The sequence below is a fragment of the Carettochelys insculpta genome, chromosome 3 (genome assembly GCF_033958435.1).
Source record: "Carettochelys insculpta isolate YL-2023 chromosome 3, ASM3395843v1, whole genome shotgun sequence".
In the NCBI taxonomy this organism is placed as follows: domain Eukaryota; kingdom Metazoa; phylum Chordata; order Testudines; family Carettochelyidae; genus Carettochelys; species Carettochelys insculpta.
The window spans coordinates 80,571,665-80,597,552 of NC_134139.1; the positions used below are offsets into that span (position 1 = coordinate 80,571,665).

Here is a 25,888-nt window from a genome sequence, read left to right on the forward strand (position 1 = left end):
CAGATGGCAACACTTGGGTATTTCCATTATCCTCACTGGGGTTTTACAGGTATTCTCATCATAAGCCTTGCAATTGGACTCTATAAACTTTTGTTGATGCAGGAAAAGGAAGAGATTCCAACTGCCTCCCTGATAGTTTCATTTGCACTGCAGAATTATCTGAAGTGAAAATAAGCTTTTGCTGAGTGTTTTCTCAAAGGTTAGCAGCAGAAACTCTGACTAAAGACAAAGGAGCATATGTGTGGAGAAAGAGGGTGCCTGCTAGGTGTAGAATTTAGAGTTCAGTTTGCTACGCTAGTTTTCCTTGTTTATGCCAAAAAAAGAAAAAAAAATCAGGTATCACCTCTGTAGCAGTACATGGGAAAGGTCAAATTAAGGATGAAGAGGCAGCCTAACTTAATTTTTTCTGTCAGTTACAGTCATATCCTTAAAATTATTATAAGTGTAACTTATTACACGACCTTTATTTACAAAAAAACCAAACCAAACAAACCAAAAAAACCCAACACTTTTGCACTGATATTCCACTGAAATTTATGTCCATTTACATGCTGGAAGTCCTGGATGAGTCTTTCCCCTGTCTCAGACCCTTATACCAGGAAGGATAGCCAGAGTGGTATAAAGGCGGAGAGCAGGGAAAAATTTGAATATGGTCAGAGAGAGAAGTCCTTGGTACAGGAACTGAGAGAGAGAGGCTGCATCTACATTATAAGATAAAATTGAATTTAAGTTAGTTGCATTGATATTATCACGACTATCTTCACTTTAAATACAATTAGCTCGATTTAGGGAGCACTAATATCAAGATTACAATGTCGCAGTTAGCTGACGGATATAGCATCAAGGTCTAATTCAAAAGTTCAATTAATGGCCAGTGTAGAAGTGCCATGTCTTAAAATCGAATTTATTAGCCTCCTGAGGTGTACCATAATAACCCACAATGCCCCTCATTGCTCTGCTGTGGCCACTGCTCTCCAGGTGCACAGGAATTAGGTAACAGGAACACTGTGAATTTCAAAGCAGGAAGCCTGTGTCTGTGAGATCATGTTAGTATGAGAGCCTGAGAAATGTCTTTCTTTGAAATTAGTGCTGTGAGTGCACCTACCCATTACAGATAGCCCCTGCAAGGAGTCTGTGGTTCTGTCTCTAAACTATTTTTTTTTCTTTTTCTGGTGCCAGTGCTGCTCTGCTGCACCACGTGGCAACAAGGCTGTTGTGGGAATCATGCTTGCAGTGGTTTACATTTGTGTGCAAACCCTCCTCCTCCCCCACAGGTGCCATGCAGTCAAGGTCTGTCCCACACTCAGCCACATGAAGTGGGTGTCCAGTAAAAGGACGTGCCTGCTGTTCATTGCTGACTATGCTGCTAGGCAGCACCATGTCCTAGATTGCATGTGTTTAGGCCTCCAAGGGTGGGAAAGATATTTGGGGGCTTGCAGCTGTCAGGGGAATTCTCCCCCAGCTTCTAAGATAGTTGGGGGGGTGGGACCACTTCAACTGGCCTCCTGTTTGCCACCCCGCCGCCCATGCCCCTAGCATGTGACCACTGGGGCTTGCAGCTGCCGGGGGGGAGTGTTCCCCAGTGGCTAAAGATATTTAGGGGCTTGCTGCCATCGGGGGGAAGTCTTCCCTTGTGGTTAAGATAGTCAGGGAGACTACTTCAGGTACTTCAGCGTTCAAATCAGCTCCGCAGCCACAGAGCACAGCACCGCCCACACCCTGCCAAAACTATTTTTGGGGCTTGTTGTCCATTGCAGACACCTGCTGGTTTGATGTTTCTGTTATAAAATCTTTTTGATAACATTTCCTATCTCTCTTCAAGCTTTGACCCCCTCAGAAACATGGAGGAGAGAGGGCGGTAGTTGAGATTCCTGTTTCTGTTATAAATTCAGTGTTTGATATTTCACTGCCTTCACCTGTGTCGGCAATGTCTGTGTAGTGAAGGGGAAAGTCAGAAATCTTTTTTTCTAGACTTTTCTATCCTCTTTCTTCTACTTTTGAGAATTAAGTATGGGCCCCTGTATTTTCTGGGATCAGCTGCAATGATGAGAGGCGGGGGGACACTCAGTGGATGCACGGAAGCCTTATAGTGCACCAGAAAGTCAAAGACTCTCCCCTCAGCACCTCTTTTGTGAAGAATTTTCTTATCTTCTCATTGTTCGAGCCTTTCAGGGAGAGTTCTCTGCCATCACCCATGTTGGCAATGTCTGTGTGATGAAGAGGGAAGTAAAAAAAATTTTTTTTTTGCTATACTTTTCTATCCTCTTTCTTCTAACTTTGAGAATACAGTCAGGGTCCCTGTATTATTTTCAGGGATTGGATGTAATCATGGGAGGAGGGACACTCAGTGGCTGGCGAGTTGAGAGTTCAGCTACAGAAGAGATTTCTGTAAACTTTTTTCCATCTCTGTGAATGCCCTACTTTTCCTCCCTCCCAACGGTGAAAATGGACATTTGCTTATCATGGGAAGTAAATGAGGAAAATGCAATGCGAGAAGATGATCCCAAAGACCAGCGAGCATACCCAGAATGCTACAGGGCTGAAGGAACGGTGGGATAGATTCCCACAATATACTACTGCAACGTTTGATGTTTACGAATTGAGCATGGCAGCAATAAGTCAAGTTTGTGAGGAGCACATGGGGAGGTGAGGCTGGTCAAATTCAAACTTACAAATTCCAGCATTACAAAATGAGTATTAATAAATTTAGATTTATCTCATAGTGCAGACGCATCCAGAGAGAGCCCCAGAGAGTTTCTTAAGAACTTCTCAAAGCCCTGGCGCAGAGGGCCAGTGCTAGTTGGTGATTGAGGGAAATGCTCTAGGGGCAGAGTTGCCACAAATAAGACTGCAGGTATTCTGTGTGGTTAGTGGTGTCCCCAGAGTCTGGCACAGCTCCCTCCTTCCCTTCCTGTCTTTTCAGCTGTTCCCAGGCATTTCCAACGTTCTGTAGTGGGGCTGCTTGCTGACATGGCCATGATGTAAGCTCAACTCCATAGAATAGTTGTGCTTAGTTGTTACATGGCGGTTGACAAGATTTTCCCATGGGCACAAGCGAAAGAAGAGAAATGGTGATTTGAAGTTGGTATCACAGCCAAACCTGACTGGAATGTTTATAGATTTAAGGTCAGAAAAGGAATGTTTTGGTCTCCTGTGTCACATGTGCCATAGAACAATGACCCCCAGACCTTTTCAGTACTTGATCCACATACAGGGTTTGGGAGGCAAGGTGGAATTGTGTGAAAGGTGTATGAAGGAGGACAGAGGAGGGAAAGCTGTGCTTGGCGCAGCGTGGTAGAGCTGCTAGTACTGCTCTCGCTGGAGCTAATTTGAGGAAGTTAAAGCTGCATGTCCCCACTAGGCACCTTTTGTTGGCAGAGCACATCTTCACTAGGTCTTGTGCCAACTCCCAGAGCAATACACTGTGGGTAACTTTCCACAGTGAATTGAACTAAGTGGAATGCTGGATTGGGTTTGCAGTGCCTCACGGAATGAAAATATTTGTGTGGGTGCTTATTGGAACATGGTGTTGGCCTCCCATGATGCATTTACCTCCCTCCCTGCCATCAATGGCAAACAAATCCAGACTTTTTAGTGGCTTTTTTCCTAAGCCTGGGTTACCTGCGCAGATGCCATAGCACTGCAAGCCTGGATCTTGTTCAGCTGTACACTTGTTCTGAGCATGGCAAACACCTCACACCTTATCCTGCCATATTTGCTGTGGTGAAGCGGGAGCGACTGTGCAGAACAATGTGATACCATGCAAGCAGCCCTTCTGGAAGCCATGGAGGATCTTGCAACAGTTACACATCAACTCAATGGGGTGTAATGCTGCTTCTGAGCCTGGGAAACAAGCACTTATTGATGGTACCACATAGTTATGCAGCTGTGGGATGAGGAGCAGTTGCTGCAGAACTTTCAAGTACATAAGGCTGCTTTCAAGGATCTGTGCAAAGAGCTGTCTCCAGCCCTGAAGCAGAGGAATACTAAAATAAGACCTGCTCTAACAATTGAGATGTGAATGGTGATATCTCTGTGGAAGCTTGCAATGTAGTACTGTTACCAGTTAGTGGGGAATCCATTCAGAGTGGATAAGTCTACCATGGGGACTGCTGTGATCCAAGTTGGGCAGTCAGTAGACTTTACCTAAGAAGGGTAGTGATTCTGAGAAACATACAGGACATAGTGGATGGTTGTGCTCTGATGGGGTTCCCTAACTGCGATAGGATGAAAGATAGGGAGATATGTTCTATCTTGGCACCAGGTCACATTGACAAAGAGTACATAAACTTCAAGAGATACTTCTCAGTGGTGGTGTAAGCACTGGTGGATCACAAGGGCCATTTCACTGACATCAGCATGAGATGGTTGGGAAAGGTGCATGATGCATGCATCTTTAGGAGCTCTGGTCTGTTGAGAAAATTGCAAAATGGAACTTTCTTTCAAGACTGCAGAATAACATTGGTACCAATTACCAGTTAGAAATTTATCTAAATAGATATAATACAAACATTTTAATGATTATATTCTGACATGACAAAATATGCAAAGCACTGACTTTCATATTATAAATGTATATAGAGTCTAGTGGACAGTCAAAACTAAATGATTTTAATGCCATTGAAACAAAATGTAGATAAAGTCAAAACATGTCAGATCAATTTATTTGAAACCAAATTTGGAGATTTTGTTCTGAAGGAACAAATATATTTAGACTTCCACAGGGCTTACAACTTCTTTAAAAAAATCTCACAAGATTAATTAGAACTTGACACACTCATAGCAAAGCTATACTATAAAATTGAGCCAACTTTAGTTACATCAACATACAACCACAACAGTAATTAAATTACACACTATACTCCTTGTATTGGTGATTCTACTGACATTGTCCCATGCTGGACTTTCCATGATTTTGCCTTGGATTGATGTCAAATTAATTTCCTTACGATTCTCTGGGCTGTCCCATTTTAAATATTGCTATAACATTAGCTTTTTTCCAGTCCTCTTGAATTTATCGTGTTCAATGACATGTTAAAAATTGGCATTAATGGTTTAGAGAGCTCTTTGGCTAGTTCTTTTAATATTCTAGGAGTAAGTTGTCCAGACTTGCTGATTTAAAAATGTCCTAGGATAACCATGTCTCTAGCCACAGGGTTTTGCCCCTGCAAGATGTCAATGATCTGTTGTAAACAATGGAGGTACAAGCTGAACTACTCTAATCTGTGACTCTCTTTTCCTGCAGACTCCATAATCTGGCATGATTTTATTTAGCTGGATGACCACTTATCACAGGGTGGCCAAGTTTCCCATGGTTCCATAAAGTTTGTTTACAGCCACCAGTCGTGGTTCTCAGGGTTCTGTGCTGTTATTTAGCTGTAATCTGCCCTAAATGTCTTCTAAGAGCCCAGGAAGCAGTGGAAGTGTTTGTAATGTTGCTAGACAATACAGACCCCCTGTCTTCTGACAGATTCTCTCGTCAGGCACCAGTCAGGTCCCAAGGATGCTGGACAAGAAATTCAACCTGTATTACAACTTCAAAAAACACGAGATTTTTGATATATATAATGGTAGGCAATCTAAACATAGAAGTCGTGACAAGTTTTTCCTACAGGAGCTAATATTACACAGTGGAAGCTTGTGTAAACGCATGTTGTTGCATTGCATTCACTAAACTGGTATAGTTGAAGTGGTATAACTTCCCTAGTGTGGATGCAGTGGGTAGGTTGACACTTACAGCAGATGCAGAATATAGACATTGAATGCTCACCTAGGATGGGTATAAACAGACATGTAGATGGTGGGGCATGGGTTAGGTGAGTAAAGTGCCCTATACACCTGTATACAAGGGTATTTACCATGTCCTCTCTACATGTCCAAACAGTGCCTCCCAGGTCTAGCAGTGTTGTGTTATGAGTCTCCCCCATGATGCAACCTTTTTGACTGCTAGAGTCCTTCACTGCTGATGGGAAAACCTGCCTCATTGCCTCACCCTGTCAGAGCTTTTCACTGCCACAGATCCATATACTGCAGTGAATATGAATGCAGCCTGCATTTCACTGTGGCATGTACACACACGGCAACAAGTACAGACAATTATACCAATAGAAGCAGTCGCAGTTATACCCAATAGAAGCATTTGGATCAGTAAAACATATTTCTGTGTGGGAAAGGTCATGAAGCATAGCAGTGTAAGACATCTTTATACATTTAAAACTGTGTCAATATGATGGGTTTTACTGATACAACTGTTTCAGTTAAAAATAGTTACTCTCTCAATGAAATAACTGAACTAGTGCAAAGGCTGTTGGTGGACCAGGCCTGGGAGACCTTTGCCTCCTCTTTTATTGGTTTATATTCAGGTGACATTTTTCTAGGCATGTAGATTGTTTTGACCAAGCAAAATGTCTAACTCCCTTGTGTAATATAAAATTGCTGATTAATTTAATCTATTGTGTTAAATATTATGGTAGTAAAAGCTATGTTTAGTGACTGAAGGCCTAATTCTTTTCTCAAAATCTCAAAATTCTTTTCTCAAAATTAAAATAATCTGTTCACTGAAGAAATGGAGTTGAGATCAGTACAAAGTCCCATATGTACGTTGTTCTGTTTTCATATTTGGCTAACATAGTTGTTGATTTAAAATATTTTAAAGTTGAAGTCCACACATGCTAAGGACTGAGCAATAAAAGCATATTTTTAGTTAGAACATGACAGAAGTATCAAAAACCACAAGTTATATTTTTCTATTCTAATAATTGAGACAGGGTTTGATTGGTTTCAAAATGGAGAAATTGTACATTTGCGGTTACAATTTGCATACCAAAACTCTAGTCTTGTGTTTTTCCATGTCTTCACTTAAGTCTTGAGGCCTGATTTCATAAACAGTATCTAAATTTTAATTTTAAAAATGTTGATCCAGGTTTTTATTTATTTTGCTGTCAAAACATTGTTAGTCTTTGTCAAAAACAATTTTTTATATTTTCCTAAGCACATTTCTCACTCCTTGAGATTATTGCCTTGTGGTTGAATTACAGTTCTTTCCATAAAAGTGGTGGCTGAAATTGCTGCAGATGTGTCTGTTCTCTTGTGTTTTTGAGTGGTAGATTACATAGTATAACATTTCTCTGTTATTGCCTTAACACATACGTGGACATTCTAGGTTTGTTTCAGCTTTGATACGGTGGCATTTTCCTTAATTCATGCCAGTTCTACTCTTTTTGTATTTTGATTTTGTCCAAAGGTATTTTTGAATTATCTTTGCTGGGTTCACATTATAGGTGGGTGAAATTAAGGTGTTTGCGTATGCTATTTTTGTATAGGGATTTGACATTGTTCCTCTCAATTACTGCAAAATGCAATGATTAAAAAATGCTCATGATGTTATATTGGCTTAGCTCTCTCAGATGTTAAAATCCTATTCTTTACTTTAAATTTCCAGGTTGACTCTCATCTCCAAACCCCATCCCTCCGTGCAGGCACAGAGTGTCAGTGGCACAAAGGGGGGAATAAACAGAAGGTCAATGTCTATACTACAGTGATCTTTCAGAAGAAGTCCTTGTGGAAGATCTCTTCTGAAAGACCTTCTTTTGAAAGAGAGCGTCCACACACAAAAAAGAGGATCAGAGGAGTGATCTGCTCTTTTGAAAGGATATCCACAACAGCCCCTACTTTTTTGAAAGAATGGGCCAGGGATCGAAAAAATCAGGTGCTATGAGGACTGCTCTTTCCAAAAAAATGGCCCAAGGAGCATCTACACCCATTTGCTTTCTAAAGAAGCTTTTGAAAGAAGGTGTTGTTCCTGAAATGGGAGTGGAAGAGCACTTTCAAAAGGAGCTCCATGTTCTTTCGATTTAATTTTGAAAGAACGCTTTTTATGTATAGATACTCTGCTGGATATTTCCAAAGAGTCCCTTCTTTCGAAAAATATTTTGAAAGTCTTGCTAGTGTAGATGCAGACAAAGAGAAGAATTTTTTTTTTAATTTTTATTTTATTTTATTTTTTTACAGATAATAGCAAGCCAGATTCAGGTTCAGTCATCAGTAAAATACTGTTCAACACAAGTAAGGTACACAAGTAGCCTCAGTAACTGGTTTCAGAACTGCATCCCCATTCATTCTTTCCAGTAGTTCTTTCATAGGTGCCTTTTGTTTTTACATGTGGTCGTGAACAGGGTCTTGGAGCATCATGGGTGGTTTTTTAAAATTTTTGTTTGTTTGTTTGTTTTCTGGCTTTATCACTGATTTTTTGCTGGGTATACCTTAGCCTTTTAATTACTGAAATATTGGAAAACTGTACAATCTTTTATCAGTCTTCCTTTTAGGGTCTGATAGAAAGCCCATTGATTTCAGTGGAAAGATTCCCTAAATCAGGTGGCACTGGGTCAGATTCTTAATGTGTGCTCAACAAACTTATTGTTTGCTCTGAAAAGCAGAAGAATGCATGCAGATTTGACAAAGCACCTAGTCTAACAAACTACTTTATTAAAGCTTCAATTTCAGTGTAAAAAAGTACTTAGTGAGGAAAAGAGTGGTCTGCAAGGATCTGCCAAAAACAGGCATTTCAGCTGCATTGCTTTGATATTATTGACGGAGTGAGAAAACCTGGAGAACTTTGGGATTTTACTAAGATTTTGAAAAATATTTCAGAACGTTTCTGCAGGAAAATATTATCCCCATAGGGTATAGTTCTCTCCCCTATTTTACTTGGCTTTCAAGATGCAAATTTGACGATTTTCTGTACTCTTTAATGGGATAGTTAATGTAGCAATATTAATACTTACGAAGTATTTGTACGTTGTTACTGAATATTGCATACATATACACAGAAAATATCCTAAATATTAAGCAAAAGAATTCAGGACATTTGACAGAGTATCTTAGCTGCTTGGTAAGAACAAAATCACAACAGGATACTTGATATCTGGATTAGGAAATTATGTCAGGACTGTTGGTTTCAGGATCAGTGGAGCTCACAAAGGTTGTTTATTGGAAAACTTTGTGAAAGAGCGACTGGTGATTGCTTTCTGTTTTTTATTAACCCTCTGGCAATAGCATTCACAAATGTGTGTTAAGTAGACCTCTTTGGAAACTGAAATTCCTGTTGTGTGGAATTCCAAAGTGTGTCTCTCTATATATGTCTTAAGAACTAGAGAGAGAGAGAGAGAAAATAAAATGGCATTTTGAAACTTCCTTCAGAACAAAATCTCCAAATATGGTTTCAAATAAATTGATATGACAAGTTTTGACTTCATCTACATTTTGTTTCCATGTCATTAAAATAATTTAGTTTTGACTGTCCACTAGACTCTATGTACATTTATAATATGGATGTTAGTGCTTTGAGTATTTTATGTCATGTCATAATACAAATATTTTAATGATTATATTCTGTATATTTAGATAAATTTCTAACGGATATTTGGTACCAGTATGGCTACTTGATATTAGAATTAGTAATTGACATAATAATTGTTTTTAATTGGAACTTGGTTTGTTTAACTGGTCACTTGCAATTGGTCTAGTATTTTGTTTCTCAGTTGATAATTTCCTGTTATAGTTGGTATAACAGATGGGGCGCTCATACAAAATCCAGCCAGCCAGCTAGAATTTTGGGGCAGTCTACCTGCCAGATACACAGATGGGGAGCTGGGCAGCCAGGCAGTGTGCTCTCTAGGTAGACAGCTGGGGAGCAGGCTGACTGAGGATCATAATTTTCTGCCAGCCTGCCTACACATGTGGTCAGGTGGGAGGGAGATCAGGCAGGCAAGCTGGCCAGCCTGTCTGGCTTCCACTGAAAATGATGATAGAAAAATTTCAGTTCCATCAAATGAGCATTTTCAGATGGAAAATTTCTGACCAGTTCTGTTCTTAGGATGTTACTCCACCAGATGAAGAATAACATTCATAATAATCATACTAGAGGGAAGACTTTAAAATGAAAATACATTAGTGGAAATCTTAACAATACAAAAAACATTACCACATCATGGCTACGTCTACACGTGAAGCCAACATCGAAATAGCTTATTTCGATGTAGCAACATCGAAATACGCTATTTCGATGAATAACGTCTACACGTCCTCCAGGGCTGGCAACGTCAATGTTCAACTTTGACGTTGCGCAGCACCACATCGAAATAGGCGCTGCGAGGGTACGTCTACACGCCAAAGTAGCACACATCGAAATAAGGGTGCCAGGCACAGCTGCAGACAGGGTCACAGGGCTGACTCAACAGCAAGCCGCTCCCTTAAAGGGCCCCTCCCAGACACAGTTGCACTAAACAACAGAAGATCCACAGAGCCGACAACTGGTTGCAGACCCTGTGCCTGCAGCATGGATCCCCAGCTGCCGCAGCAGCAGCCAGAAGCCCTGGGCTAAGGGCTGCTGCCCACGGTGACCATAGAGCCCCGCAGGGGCTGGAGAGAGAGCATCTCTCAACCCCCCAGCTGATGGCCGCCATGGAGGACCCGGCAATTTCGACGTTGCGGGACGCGGATCGTCTACACGGTCCCTACTTCGACGTTGAACGTCGAAGTAGGGCGCTATTCCGATCCCCTCATGAGGTTAGCGACTTCGACGTCTCACTGCCTAACGTCGAAGTTAACTTCGAAATAGCGCCCGACGCGTGTAGCCGCGACGGGCGCTATTTCGAAGTTAGTGCCGCTACTTCGAAGTAGCGTGCACGTGTAGACACAGCTCATGACTGTTATATTTCAGGAATTACAGTAAATGTTAACTGACCACAGTAAAAATAAAACAAATATTTAGAGGTAAAAAGTTAATATTGAATATACCACCTGTCTTTTCCCATCCATCTTTTCTGTTTGCATGTATTATGGTTAGTTTGGCTTCTCTATTTCAAAATCTAAGCATTTTGAGCAACCTGTAGTTGACATTTATTTTTCTTACTTTCAAACCCAATCAGCTTTTCTAATTTACTTGTATTTTTAAATACATCCATTTAACATTGTAACACCCACTTTCATTTTTTTGGGGTTGCAATTTTGTGTGTGTTGGGGGTAGTGAGATGAGGTGGAGTAGGTATTTGAATGCTTGAACAAAGTTGAGTGTCATATGTGATAAAAAGTAAACACTACAGAACTCCTTTTTTTCCTTTTTTGCCATTAGTTTTCCTGCTGTGAATGCCAGATGTTTGTGGATAGGAACCTCCACTGGTTTGTTTATAATTAACTTGGCAAACTTTGAATTAGAAGCTGTCGTACATTATAAAGGTATGATAATAAAATAATTACAGTTTGGTATGATTCGTAAATATTTATTTTCCTCTGATTTGTTGTGAATAATATAAGAATTAGTGTTAAAAAATGGTTGCATAGGGCTGAAAGCCAGGGCTTCTGATCAACACGTTGTTCTTCATGTGCTGTTCCTTTTCTGGTTGTGCAAAAAGACAATGGAGTTACGCTAGTGTAAAGTTATTATAAAAGTGATTTGTACTGAGTATTTTTCTCTGCTATAATGATGTTTGCCATTAAAAAGGACAATACAATTTTCAAATTTTTCTGGTAAAGATTACAGTGACCTGAGCATTCAATTTGCTGGATCATGTGCATTAATGAGGAAGGCTACTAATGGGAAGGTAAGTACACAATTATTGTGTTTGTTAAACATATTAAGTGTTCAGTAGCTTTCAGATGAATGGAGTAAATATTATTCAATTATTTTTAAAATTCTGTACTTTATTTTTTAAAGTTTTGTTACCAAAATTAGTAGAAACACTAGTAAAGAATAAAATTGCAAGGCACGTAGAAGAGCACGAATTGTTGGGCAAAAGTCAGCATGGTTTCTGCAGAGGGAAGTCGTGTCTAACTAATCTATTAGAATTCTTTGAAGGGGTTAATAAACATGCAGACAAGGGGCACCCAGTGGACATAATATACCTAAATTTCCAGAAAGCTTTTGACACGGTCCCACACCAAAGGCTTTTATGTAAATTAGGTGGTCATGGGATAGGAGGAAAGATCCTTTCATGGATCGGGAATTGGTTAAAAGACAGAAAACAAAGGGTTGGAATAAATGGTAAATTTTCACAATGGAGGAGGGTAACTAGTGGTGTTCCCCAGGGGTCAGTCCTGGGACCGATCCTGTTCAACTTGTTCATCAATGATCTAGAAAATGAGGTAAGCAGTGAGGTGGCCAAGTTTGCAGATGACACCAAGTTGTTCAGGACAGTCAAAACCAAAAGGGATTGTGAAGAACTACAAAAAGATCTCAGCAAACTGAGTGATTGGGCAGCAAAATGGCAAATGAAATTTAATGTGGGTAAGTGTCAGGTAATGCATGTTGGAAAAAATAACCCAAATTACACGTACTACATGATGGGGTCAAATTTAGCTACGACAGATCAGGAAAGGGATCTTGGAGTTATAGTGGATAGTTCTCTGAAGACATCCACGCAGTGTGCAGCGGCAGTTAGTAAAGCAAATAGGATGTTAGGAATTATTAAAAAAGGGATCGATAATAAGACAAAAGATATCATACTTCCCCTATATAAAACTATGGTACGCCCACATCTTGAGTACTGTGTGCAGATGTGGTCTCCTCACCTCAAAAAAGATATATTGGCATTAGAAAAGGTTCAGAAAAGGGCGACTAAGATGATTAGGGGTTTGGAACTGGTCTCATATGGGGAGAGGCTAGAGAGACTGGGACTTTTCAGTTTGGAAAAGAGGCGATTGAGGGGCGATATGATAGAGGTATATAAAATCATGAATGGTGTGGAGAAAGTGAATATAGAAAAATTATTTACCTTTTCCCATCATACAAGAACTAGGGGACACCAAATGAAATTGATGGGTAGTAGGTTCAAAACTAATAAAAGGAAATTTTTCTTCACACAGTGCACAGTCAACCTGTGGAACTCCTTGCCCGAGGAGGCTGCGAAGGCCAGGACTCTATTAGGGTTTAAAAAAGAGCTTGATAAATTTTTGCAGGTTAGGTCCATAAATGGCTATTAGCCAGGGATAAAGTATGGTGCCCTAGCCTTCAGAACAAGGGCAGGAGATGGATGGGAGGAGATAAATCACTTGATCATTGTCTTCTGTTCTCCTTCTCTGGGGCACCTGGCATTGGCCACCGTCGGCAGATGGGATGCTGGGCTGGATGGACCTTTGGTCTGACCCAGTATGGCCATTCTTATGTTCTTATGTTCTTAATGTCGAACGGATGCTGAATAAATTTTGTTTTGCTTTCTGTGAATTGCATAATTGATGATTCTTCTGCGGAGTAACACATAGATATAAAATCCCTCCCACATTTACACTGTTATTAGCAACAAAGCCGTAAATAGGTTGTCTGGCAACATCCATGCTCCACCAAGACCATGGATATTGCTGGATCAGAGAGCACCTGGACCAGAGACACCCAGTTGCCCAGAGCTGGGCTGGCTGGTGGGATGCTCCTGTTGGTAACAGGGAGCTTTGTTGACAGTGCTGCTGCAGGGAGCTCTGCCAGCCCCACTGTGGTGGGAAGTCCTTGGGGGAGCCCAGCCTGTGTTGGGGAGCCCCATTGCGGAGAGCCCAGCTGGGGCTGAGATACCCGCCAGCAGCCCCATGACAATAGGGAGTCTGGCCAGGGCTGGGAATCCCTGGAAGCAGCACTACAACAGTGGCTAGCTTGGCTGGGGAATCCTGGCAGTAGCCCCCCGGCTGCGGAGAGTTGGGCTCGTGTGGGGAGCGCCCCAAGCAGTCTGGGGGCAGGGAGCTGGTGGAGGCCGGGAGGGGTGTCCCACCCTCAGGTGAACCTGGAGGCCTGAGTTCCCCTGGTCTGGCATATTCCCTCCTTTAGGACCCCTCAGGTCCTGAGGATGCCGGACCAGGGATGTGCAACCTATACTGGTGTTACAGAGGGGGCTAGCGTTCACACTTCGTCCCAGGTGCGTAGGTCTGCTTAGGAAGCAATTCAATTCCTGAACCAGCCTGAACACGTTTAGGAAAGCAGTGCTGCCTTCTTGTGTACTGCTTAACCCTTTGTTAGATGGATTAGATCCACTCAAATAAAATGACTTACTGGTTTATTAGCAGTTTTCACGAATGACATTGCAGAAAGTGAAGGGTTATTCAATCATCAGTAATGTTTATCTAGAATAATATTTTCATTGTGGACTGAGGGGAATATCATGGTTTTTTCCCTGCAGGTTTTCTGCTTGCTTACCTCAATGTTTGAAAACACAATTGCTGTGCTGGAGATTAAACTTGCTGCTTTGATGAGATCTCAGCAGAGTGATTTTCTCTTACGTGGAAAGGAGAAGAGACTTTCAGTAATTGCAAGGTATGGGACTATGTCAACTATTTGGTTTGGTTCTAGTAGTGTCCCCATAGGAACTCCATTTCAGATGTATTTAGACTCCATGCACCCTTGATCAGAGAGTTTTGATAGTCGCATGCATTTGGCCTATGTGTGCAGCCCTACACATGCTTCAGCCCAGCACTGAGACTATGTAGGCTGGGTATTCAAACCACTCTTAGGGTTGGTCTACACAGCAAAGTTATTTTGAAATTACTATCCTTTTATTTACACAATATTAAGACAGGGAATACAGCTTGTTTTGAAATAAGCCATAGTGCATCTGATGGCTCTATTTCAGAATAGACTGTGAGTCGATGACGAATTTTGAAATAGCTAAGTGCTATATTGAAATGCACGTTTGTGTGTAGCTGTGTTATTTTGCAAATGTTTTGGAATAGCTCTTCCAGAATAGTTTATTTTGAAATTTAGACGTACCCTTAGTTCCTTCTCAGCTGCCTCATCCTGAGACAAAGCACTAATGTGCCTTTCTGTTCAAAATTACAAACTAATTCCCTGTCTCAGCTGTCGACATACCTACTATCCAACTATCTAGTATTAAGAAAGGTTGATCTCAATAATACCTCCTTCCTTCTCCTGAGGAAAAGAGGAAAAGCTTTCTCCTCAGATCAGTATTGCCCTGGAGCATGCCAGGCACTGGAAGTTTCAAACAGTGCCTCTCTTGCCAGGAAGTTATCATCGTCAGTGGCAGGCATTACCAGTGTATCTGCCTGTTGGAGGAGTCATGTATCCTTCATCCATGTTCGATTTGCTATGTGTTTGTAGCCCTGCCTGGAAAGCATTGAGATATGATACTCTCTTAATTTTTGAAATTCTCTCCATTCAGTAACAAATCCAGACCACAACTGCCCCCTGGATATTGGTTATAAGACTGGGGCACTCCATGCATTTTACCATCTTTCCTGCTGCTCTCTGTCCATCTTTGTCACTCATTAGGGACCCCTCTTGTATGTCCTTCCTAAAGCAGGAAATTGACTCTTTCTGCACCTAAGAGCCATAGAAACAGTTCCAGTTCAGTACAGAGCGAGGGGCGTCTACTCTAGCTTTTTCCTGAGCCTGAAAAATAATGGGCATGGAGACCAATTTTAAACCTAAGACTGCTAAATAACTTTATGAAATCCCAGAAATTCAGCATGGCGACTCTTACAGATTTCATGTGGTTTTTCATCCCTGGATGTTTAGGGTGCCTATTTTCATATCATAATTCATCCATACTACAAGCAAATCTTTTGCTTTTTGATGAGTCTAGGTCACCATCAATATTGTGTGCTTCCATTTGGTCTCTCTTCTTTCTCCAGAGAATTCTGGAAGATGTTAACAGGGGTTGCAGCTTTCCTCCAACTCCTGGGTATAACTGTATGCCTCTGTCTAGATAACTGGCTTCTTAAGGGCCAGTCTTTCGTTTTCACTTTTTCTAGCATGGAAGGCAAGGTCTCTGTTCTGTGAGCATGTGTTTGCAGCTCAACACTTTGATGTTGGAATAATGAGTAGTATTTATAAGGGGTTTCCTTGATGCAATATCATCCAGGGCTTAACTGCCCACTGTCGCAGTCCTGATGTTAACAGCTTTAATTTCACAAATTCAAATTAGCCCACAGACATCCATACAAATTTTTCTTCAATTGCTCAGACAAGTGGCAGCATGTACACTTCTGACACTTCATGCTAAGCTACATCTTTGATGTTTCCATGTCTGGTTCTTGACTGTTTGTACTCCAAACAAGCACAGTCTGGGCAAGATGGTATTGCCCCCTTGTCATATTTGAGATTCTCTCAGTTGGTGGAGAGACCCAAACAAGGTCTGTGTGGGAGTTCTAGGACTGTAATAGGAGTTGGGCTTTCAGATACACCATCAGCTCTTTGACTTGGGGAATTCCAGAAATAGTTTTTTGCTAACAAGAAGTACAAATGACTTTTTTTGGTTGGAAGAGAGCTTAGACCATCTCTCACTGGCAGATGCCTTTTTTTGTTCTGTGAGTCAGAAGCCTTCTATGTGCATTTCCTTTGATGCCCGTCTTTCTGAAGGTGGTAAACAAAATTGAGCATGACAAGGCAAAGAACATATTAATTGTTCCAATATGACCCAGACAGACTGGGTATCCTTACCTAATTTACCTAACTGTTAGTCAGATGTTTCCTGTGTCCGCTCCTCCTCTTCTCTCTCTTGATGCAAGTAGGTTGCTTCACCCTAACCTGAGCATCCTTCATCTCAACACTTGGCTTCTCAAAGGTTCACAGGAATAAAGTCTTTGGCTGCAGTTTCACTGTGGTTTCTATTTTGGGATGCATTTTTATCCCGGTAGAGATACCCCATGGTTAAACACTGCTTTGGCTTTTTTGAGTGCAATATTTTGTTCCCGCTACCTCTCACCATGAGAGGGGTAGCAGGCAGTTTGAAATAGGCACAAATTGCTTACGTTATTTTGAGATACAGCTACCGTGTAGCCCTAACCTTCCTGTTTTGAGGAGGTTCAACAGGTATTAGTGAACAGTGGAAAAGATTATATGAAATATACTTCACAAATTGAAGAGGTTCACCTTTGGCATGCTCAGAGACATTTTCGTGCTATTCCTGGATCCCTCTTGATGTTTTGAACTACCTTCCAGAGTTCAATGACAGAAAATTATAAATTTGTTCCATTAGGGTACACACAGAAATTTTAGTTCCCTCTTATTCTTCAGTGGAAAGATTTCAGTTTTTTCTTATACCTCAGTTGTGATGTTTCTCAGGCTATGTCTATGCTAGAGCATAAAGTCGATTTTAAGGGACTTAACTCGATTTTATAATGCGACTGTCTTCACTGCAAATACCACTAGGTCAGTTTTCTTGCCCCACCCTTCTTAGGAGGCATAACACCAAGTTCAAATTTAAAAGGTTGAATGCTATTGTGGAAATAATGTTATTTTAAACTGATTTTATTGGCCTCTAGAGATATCCTGCAATGCCCCAAATGTGTTCATTCTGGCCTCTTTCAGCTCCGTTGCTCTGTAGATGTGCAGGGAGTAGGGAACAGGAAGCCTGGACATTTGAATTCATTTTCTTTCTGGCCAGTGTGGCTTGCAGACCTCAAGAGCAAGTGCATCTAGCCATGAGTTCTTGGCATTCACAGAGTTCTCTGGGTTGCAAAAGAGCCCCAGCATGGAACCATCAGGAGATCCAGGACCTCCTTTCTGTGGTGGGGGATGAGTCTGTGCTGAGTAAACTGCGAACCAGCAAAAGAAATGCATACATTTATGAGAAGATTTCCTAGGACATGCTGGAGAAAGGTTATATCAGGGATGGTCAGCAGAGCCTGGTGAAAATCAGCACACCCCCCCAGCCAAAACATGGTTAGCCCCTGATCCCCCACCATGTGGCTGCCAGGTTGTGTGGACCCTGCTTCCTGACACCAGCATGTCCTGTCCTGCAGGGGGTTTCAGGGCATTAGAAGGCTTTTTCCCTGCACAGTATTTAGCAGCAGAGGCTGATAAGGTTGTTTTCTGTACTGTGCATTTTACAAGTCTGCCCTTCCCAGCCCACCATGTGGCTGGCAGGCTCGCCCCATCCCCATCCCCATCCCCATCATGTGGCTTTTACATTTTACAGCGGTCCCTGCTGGAACCGCAAATGGCTTCCCTCCACAGAACGTATAATCATACAGCCACCTCACAATGTTCCCTGGTCTCCCCTCAGCAGGGGTCCAGCATATGGAGCCAGGGAGGACAAGGACAGCATCATTCCCTATATTAAAAAAGACTACGTTTTGAAAACCACAGTGTTGTTTATTGGGTAAAGTGGGGTGGGGTGCAGTTGGAGATGTTTCCATAAAGGTAAGGCACACATCGGGGGGCGGGGGGGAGGTGTCACAATAGTTAAATGCAGCAGATTTATGTGACTGTCAGCTCATTCATAAACCTATTTTTAAAGGATCTCTGATTTGCATTGCATCAGTCTGTGCTTTGCTGATTGCCCTTGTGTCCAGCTGTTCATAAACACTGCCCAGGCATCTGCCTCTGCCCCCTGTTCTCTTCTGCAATCAATATTTGCTAAGAGAGTTTTCTTCTGTCCCTTTTTAAAAAGTAGCTCCAACAGGTTCTTTGGTTAAAGAAAGTTTCCTATGCTCTCCCTGAAGGACCACACTTCCTTCCTAAAGCATATGACTTAGGGGATGAATTCCTATGAAGTAATGGAGCTTATAGGCCTCTCTTCATTCTCTCTCCCACACAGGCAGTTGCGCTGGTGTATCTTTACCAGAAGAGGCAAAGGAATCCCTGCTATATGCAGGCAAAATAATTCTTGAGTGGGGGTGTTTGTGGGGTGGGGAACAGGTCCCTAATGACTGGAACACTCCATGATCTCCCAAGTAGCTGCTGATGGGCTCCACAGCCTATGTTGGACATGTCTGTGTATTGTAGTGGGGAAACTAAACTTGTAAAGGTTTTCTCTTTAGACTCTCAAGTAAAAAGGAAGGCCACTTGTCAAGGTTTCCACTTTCTTCAACTTTACTATACTCCACTACTTCCTCAGTTTTGCTGGTCCCCTGTGCTCTGGGCAGATTGGCCTGTAAATTGCCTCCTGAGTAGCTTCTGATGGGCTCCAGGCCCCATGTTGGACATGTCTGTGTAATGGAATGGGAAGCCAAATGTCTGAAGGCTTTCTCTTTTAGCCTCCTGAGTAAAAGGGAAGACCACTTGTCAAGGTTTCCACTTTCCTCAACTTTACTGTACTCTACTACTTCCTTAACTTTGCCAATCTACTGTGCTCCAAGCAGATTGCCCCATAAATAGCCAGCTTTGACAGTGTCAGTCATCAAACAGTTGGACTCTAGGAAGCATCCTGGCTCAGGGGCAAGCTTCAGAAAATTGCTGTTTGTTTTCACTATCGGGGGGAGTGAGGGCAATGCACTCTGGGATGATAAAATCACATACCCACAACCACTTGCGGCAAATTTTTTTCTCACAACACCCTAGCAAAAAAAACAAAAATGCATTGGGGCTGCAGGAACTGTGGCATAGGTGCCCACAATGCACTACTACAACAGTTGAACTTAGGCAATTTACTGGGGACACACTAAATCGACTTTGGCTGCATGTACACTACGAGGTAAATTTGAATTAATATTGATTTTGTAATTCTGGAATTTATAAGTTCAAATTTTTACCATCCTCACTTCCCACGTGCTCATCAGTTAGCTCATTGCTGCCACACTCAGATAGGCTAACATAATGTTGAACATGTCTGTGTAATGGACTGGGAAGACAAATGTCTGAAGGTTTTCTCTTTTAGCCTCCTGAGTAAAAGGGAAGGCAACTTATCCCACAGTTCCCTCATCCCTGTAGCATTCTGGGTATGCTCACTGGTCTTTGACATCATCTGCCCACGTTATGTTATCCTCATTCCCCTCCCGGTGCCTGAAAATATGTGGATCCCTGGAAATAATACAGTGACCCTTAAAGTTAGAAGAGGGAGGATAGAAAAGTCTACGAAAAAAGAATTTTGGGTTTTCCCTTCACATTACATTGCCAACACAGGTGCAGTGGCTGTGTTCTCAACTGGTCATCCACTGAATGTCCCACCTCCCATCATCATGTGATCCCTGAAAATAATGCAGGGGCCTGGACTATATTGTAAAGTTAGAAGAAAGAGGATAGAAAACTGTAGAAGAAAAGAATTTTTGACTTTCCCCTTCACTGCACAGATAATGCCAACACGACATTTTCTCATGACAGCAGTAAAGCCCCCAGTAACTTAGCTGCCGAGGGAGACTTCCCCATGGTGCCAGCAAGCCCCCAAATATCTTAGCTGCCAGCAAAGACTCTGTCCCTGACTCTCTGGCTTAACTCGCATGTGTTCTTATTCTGGGCATTTGCAAGGCTGCAATTTGGAGTTCAGTACATACCCAGTATGTACCTTTTCCAGACATACTGTTATGCTGTCTTCAAGTTTGGAGGTTGCCTTTGGGAAAACATTTTTGTCAGTCTTGGATGTTGCTCTGAAGACCCATACTCCATCTTGGGCTACTGCTCAGTTGTCACCTGAAATTAAGCTCATAGAAGAAGGAGAGGTTAATCACCCTGGCAATGGGTGTTCCACTATCTGACCTCCTTCCCCTCTGCTTCAGAGATTCCTTTGAGGACTTTGCAGTTGAGAAGGAATTGTGGGCAATTTGACTGCAGAGCCCTATGTAGCTTCAGGGTGAAGCATAAGGATGTGTCGAGCACATGTGTTGGCCAAACAGGTGATGCTACCAAGAGTCTCAGCTCAAAGGTGCAGGAGGTAAAAACACTTCAAATGAGGCACCCTTTGGGGAGACAAACCTGGAAGAACTCCCATTACTGCACAGGATGAATAACTTGTTTTCTTCCTCAGTGAAGAGAATTATGGATTTGTACTCTATATATGAAATATACAGATTCAGAAACAACATTAGAAGTTATAATATCCCATGTTCACATCGTCTTAATTAATTCATTTGTCTATCATTATAAAATACTTAGCTAATATAATTGTTGAATCCTGACTCCCTGAAGTCTTTGGCAGATCTTCAGCTGACTTCAGTGGGACCAGGACTTTATCCACACTCTCCTGGATTCTCCTGTCAGTATTCAAATAAATGAGTAGTGAACTGGGCTTTAAATTCTTTGAGTAATTATTTGGTAGTTGTAATCCTAGGCCACCTTTGGTTGTGTATCTTTGTGGTCCACATTTAGGGTGGACTTAGTCAACTGTGAATCCATTGAATTTGAACTTTACGAAAAGCTAATTGGTATTTCTTCTTCGAGTGTCCCTGTGGGTGCTCCACATTAGGTGTCGGGCTCGCCCAGCGCCGCAGATCGGATCTTCCAAGCAGTTTCTGCCAGACTGCCGCTCCCTTGCGCGCTCCTGGCCACGTGCGCGATCCGGTCCCCGCCAGTTCCTCTTAACCGCCGTCGGCTGCAGATGGAATCCGACTAGGCTACGGCCAAGTTAGCGTATTCAATGGTTTTAACTGTTTTTTCTTTAAAGTTTTCAAGTTCTTAGGCTACTGTTAAGTTAGCCAGTTGTTATTTTCAAAAAAAAAAAAAAAAAAAAAGAAACAACAAGCGGGACGGCATTCAGTCCAGTCCTAGTAACAAGCGGAGCACCGGAGGCCAGGAGCCTAGGGCCATTAGCCCTCCTGCCGCGGCAGGCTATCGGAGAGGGGGAAAAACAGCACAGAGAAGGTGCTAAGTACCCATTAACAACTGAAAGACTCACCAACAATGTCCTCTTCAGGATTCAAGAAATGTGAGTCCTGCCGAGAGGCAATGCCAGCGTCTGATGGGCACAGTCACTGCATAAGGTGCCTGGGGGAGTCCCATGTCACGCAGAAATGCTCCTTCTGTGCAAAATTAACAGCCAGAGCAAGGAAGGACAGGGAGATGCGGCTTAAAATGCTGCTCTTCGACAAGGCCCTCCAGCCAGACGTGCCGGAGCGGCTGCAGCAGGAGGGACCCTCCGGGGCCCATAAAAGGAAAGCCGCCTCCCTCACCCCATCAGCGGAAAAACAGAGGAAAGCCTCCCCAGCCCGATCCCTGCTGGCAGCAACAGCGAGCGGGACGGGAGGAGCGCTCAGCCCCCAGCTGCAGCAACAGCTGATCGGTGGCGGCACGGAGAGCCACGTGGAGGCGGCTCAGCCTCCGATAATCAAACAGCCACCCCACACCGCAGGCAGGGCGGCGGCTAAACAAGCGCCGGTACCGGCGGCACTGCAAGCAGCGGCACCGACCCCCGGGGAACCGGCAGTGCAGAGCGCGCAGGCACGCAGCCTGCAGGCACCAGAGGACACCGCCCGTGCGGCACCGCCCAGGAGCGTGCCGAGCATGGCGCGGACGGGGCCGAGATCCCCTACATGTCAGGGGGCGGAGCTACCTCCTCAAGGGAGGGGGAAGGCTGCACACAAAACGAGGCACCGCAGCCACTCTCCAGACAGGGCTGCAGAGTTGCTTTCTCTCAGCCCTCCGCTTATGCTGCAGACTCCAACCAGAAGGCAGGGGTCCCCCCTAGCCTACCCGGAGCCCCCATCTCCATTTTTACAACCAGCCTCACCCTGGCTGGGACCACCTTCACCCTTCCTGGGGTTTGAGCCGCTGGAATACTATCACAAATCGCTCTCTCCAGTGTCCCAGATCTCTCGACGATCTCGCTCCCCCAGACACAGAGGGTATGCACCAAGGGAGTGGTCTAGGTCACCTTCCCAAGAACAGTGCCCATGCTGCCATGGTCGCCCCTATCACACGGGGCATAGACACCACTGGCAATCTACCAGGGAAAGATCCCCACAGACGGTCCCGTATCCCCGAGGGCAATCGCGAACGGGGACAGAGACTCAAGTATCTCAGGGGGAACTGGTTATGGAACCTCGAGATTTTCCCTTGCAAGCTTCCAGCGAGAGGATGTACCATCACCAACAGGAACTGGAAGGGTCCAGAGAGGCGTACCCTAGTGGTTCCTCGCTCTCCTCCCCGGATGAGGCTACGGCCCCGGGGGACGTCCATCCTCCGGACGATCTCAAACAGTTTCAAGAGCTGTTTAAGAGGGTGGCCTTCACGCAAGGCATCCAGACAGCAGAGGTGCAAGAGAAACACCATAAGCTCCTCAAAAATCTGAGACCTCCGGCCTCCTCCAAAATAGCAATACCGCTTGATGAAGCAATCTTGGAGTCCGCCACTATGATATGGCAGACCCCTGCGACTATTCCGCCTGTCCACAAGAGAGCGGATAAGAAATACTTCGTGCCGGCGAAGGGCATGGAGTTCCTGTTCAGCCACCCACAACCAAATTCCTTGGTGGTGGAGTCGTCGCAACAAAGATCAAAGACATCTCAATTCAAGACAGGAGGAACAGACAAAGATGCCAAGAAGCTAGAGCTGTTCGGCAGAAAGGTCTACTCCTCCTGCACTCTACTGTTGCGAATGGCAAATTACGCAGCGCATTTAGCGAACCATAATTTCGACAGCTACACTAGGTTAACCTCCCTCATGGACTTGCTTCCAGAGGACAAGAAACCGGTGCTCAAGGCCATCGTGCAAGAAGGCTACGCGGCCTCGAGGACGGGAGTTCAGATCGCCCTGGATGTTGCGGACACAGCAGCACACTCCACAGCTACGGCAGTGGTGATGCGAAGGGAGTCCTGGCTCCAGACTTCAGGTATACCGAGGGATCTGCAGGCAAAGATAGTCGATCTTCCCTTCGACTCGCAGAAGCTGTCTGCTGAATCGACTGACTCGGTCCTTCATTCCAGTAAAGATTCAAGAGCCACACTTAGGACCCTGGGGATTTACACCCCTCCATACAGAAAGAAAAAGTACTACCCTCAACAAAGACGGTACCAGTACCAGCAACAGTGTCCCCAGTACCACAGGGGTTACGAGCAAGGGCAACATCAACAGCACCAGCAGTACAGAACTCCCAGGCGACGTTCCCAACAGAGCCGTGCGTCCTCGGGGCAGGGCCAAAGGTCACAAGTTTGACACACAGATCCAGGGCTGCGCCATCACTACCATCGCACAAGGTCATCTGAAGCGGCTATTCCACCATCGCCTCCGACCATTCTACGACCAGTGGCAAAGGATCACCACAGACAAATGGGTGCTGGAGATCATAGCCACGGGGTACGCCATCCCCTTCCAGTCGCTCCCACCGCCACGACCTCCACCCAGGCCCCACCTCCAGGAGGCCTCCCACGTAGCGAGGCTCAAGCAGGAGGTAGACCATCTCATGCTCATATGGGCAGTGGAAAGAGTGCCGGAGCAACTGCAAGGAAAAGGGTTCTACTCGAGGTACTTCCTCACGGAGAAAAAGACAGGAGGCTGGAGGCCCATCTTCGATCTTCGAGGCCTCAACCGGTACCTGCGCAAGCAACGCTTTCGGATGATCACAATCGCCTCCATCCTTACGGCACTGGACGATGGAGATTGGTTCGCAGCCCTCGACTTACAAGACGCGTATTTTCACATAACTATCCATCCGGCTCACCGGCGATTCCTCCGGTTCATGGTAGGCAAAGAACATTTTCAATACAAGGTCCTACCGTTTGGCCTCTCCTCGGCCCCCAGAGTCTTCACCAAGACCTTGGCAGTGGTGTCAGCCTACCTGCACAGACAGGGGGTATTTATATTCCCGTATCTGGAAGACTGCCTACTCAAAGGGGCCTCGAAGGAGGAGGTACTACGCATGATACGCGTCACAGCAGGCACATTCTCTTCGCTCGGCCTGGTTATCAATCTGGCAAAATCAAAGATAGACCCCACACAGGACATAGAGTTCATAGGGGCACGCATAAATTCTATTACAGCGAGAGTGTATCTACCCGAGACTCGCTTTCGGGCCATCGGCTCCCTCGTGCAGGTCATCACCTTCAGCCCTACGGTGCCGGTCCTGACGTGCTTACAGCTGCTGGGCCACATGGCAGCGGCGACGTTCGTAGTACAGAACGCCAGGTTACACATGCGCAGCATGCAGCTCTGGCTGGCGAGCGTATACAAACCGGCAGCACACACCGTTAACAGAGTGGTGTTGCCCACAGCAGAGGTGCGCAAATCCCTGCAATGGTGGGTAAACCCCAAGAACTTGCTAGCAGGGGTACCCTTCCACCAACCACAAATATCGGTTTTTCTTACTACAGATGCCTCCCTCATAGGGTGGGGAGCACACATGGGCGAAGAGGTGACTCAAGGGCTGTGGTCCTCCACGGAGCAGTCACTGCACATAAATATACTGGAGCTCAGAGCAGTGTTCAACGCCTGCAGACACTTTCGAGACCATATACAAGGCAAAGTTGTCAGGATCAGTACAGACAATACCTCCACCATGTTTTATATAAATCGGCAATGAGGAGCTCGGTCCCGTGCCTTATGTGCGGAAGCAGTCCGGTTATGGAACTGGTGCATCGCCAACAATATAATCTTGAAAGCCTCGTACTTACCAGGCACTCACAATGTGAAGGCAGACCAGCTGAGCAGGCGTTTTGCACTCACGCACGAGTGGCAGATCTGTCCCGATCTGCTACGACCGATTTTCCACGCATGGGGTTTTCCCCGGATAGACCTGTTTGCCACTCAACACAACAAGAAGTGCCCACGATTCTGCTCCAGGGCAGGACTGGGACAGGGGTCCCTGGGGGACGCATTCGCGATCTCGTGGAGGGGCCCCCTGTTTTACACCTTTCCTCCCACAGTGCTGATCCACAAAGTCTTGCAGAAAGCCAGGAGGGAAGGAGCCTGAATGATCCTGATAGTCCCAACGTGGGATCGACAGCAATGGTTCCCCCTACTCCTGCGCATGTCGGACCGTCCACCGATGCCCCTTCCGGTGGCGCTGGATCTGCTCATGCAAGCCCAGGGGTCCATAGTGCATCCGCACCCCCAAGGCCTGCGACTACAAGCGTGGTTAATCCATGGCTCAGCTCCCTAGAGAGCACGTGTACGGAGGAAGTGCAGCAAGTCCTAGAAAGTAGCAGGAGGACTTCCACCAGGAAGACCTACAAGCAGAAATGGACTCGCTTCACGGCATGGTGTTCTACCAAACGGCTAGCCCCACTTTCGGTGCCTATACCTGTGATA

The 25,888-nt window shown here is 44.5% G+C and overlaps 1 protein-coding gene across 1 annotated transcript in view; it reads left to right on the top strand.

Annotated features, from left to right (window-relative positions):
• Window positions 1–25,888, top strand: part of WDR27 (WD repeat domain 27) — a 184,157-nt gene that overhangs the window by 18,270 nt on the left and 139,999 nt on the right. Inside the window, exons 10-12 of the mRNA XM_074988667.1 lie at window positions 11,132–11,235; window positions 11,533–11,600; window positions 14,157–14,290. Coding sequence (XP_074844768.1) covers window positions 11,132–11,235; window positions 11,533–11,600; window positions 14,157–14,290 — 306 coding nt within the window. The remainder of the gene's footprint in view (window positions 1–11,131; window positions 11,236–11,532; window positions 11,601–14,156; window positions 14,291–25,888) is intronic.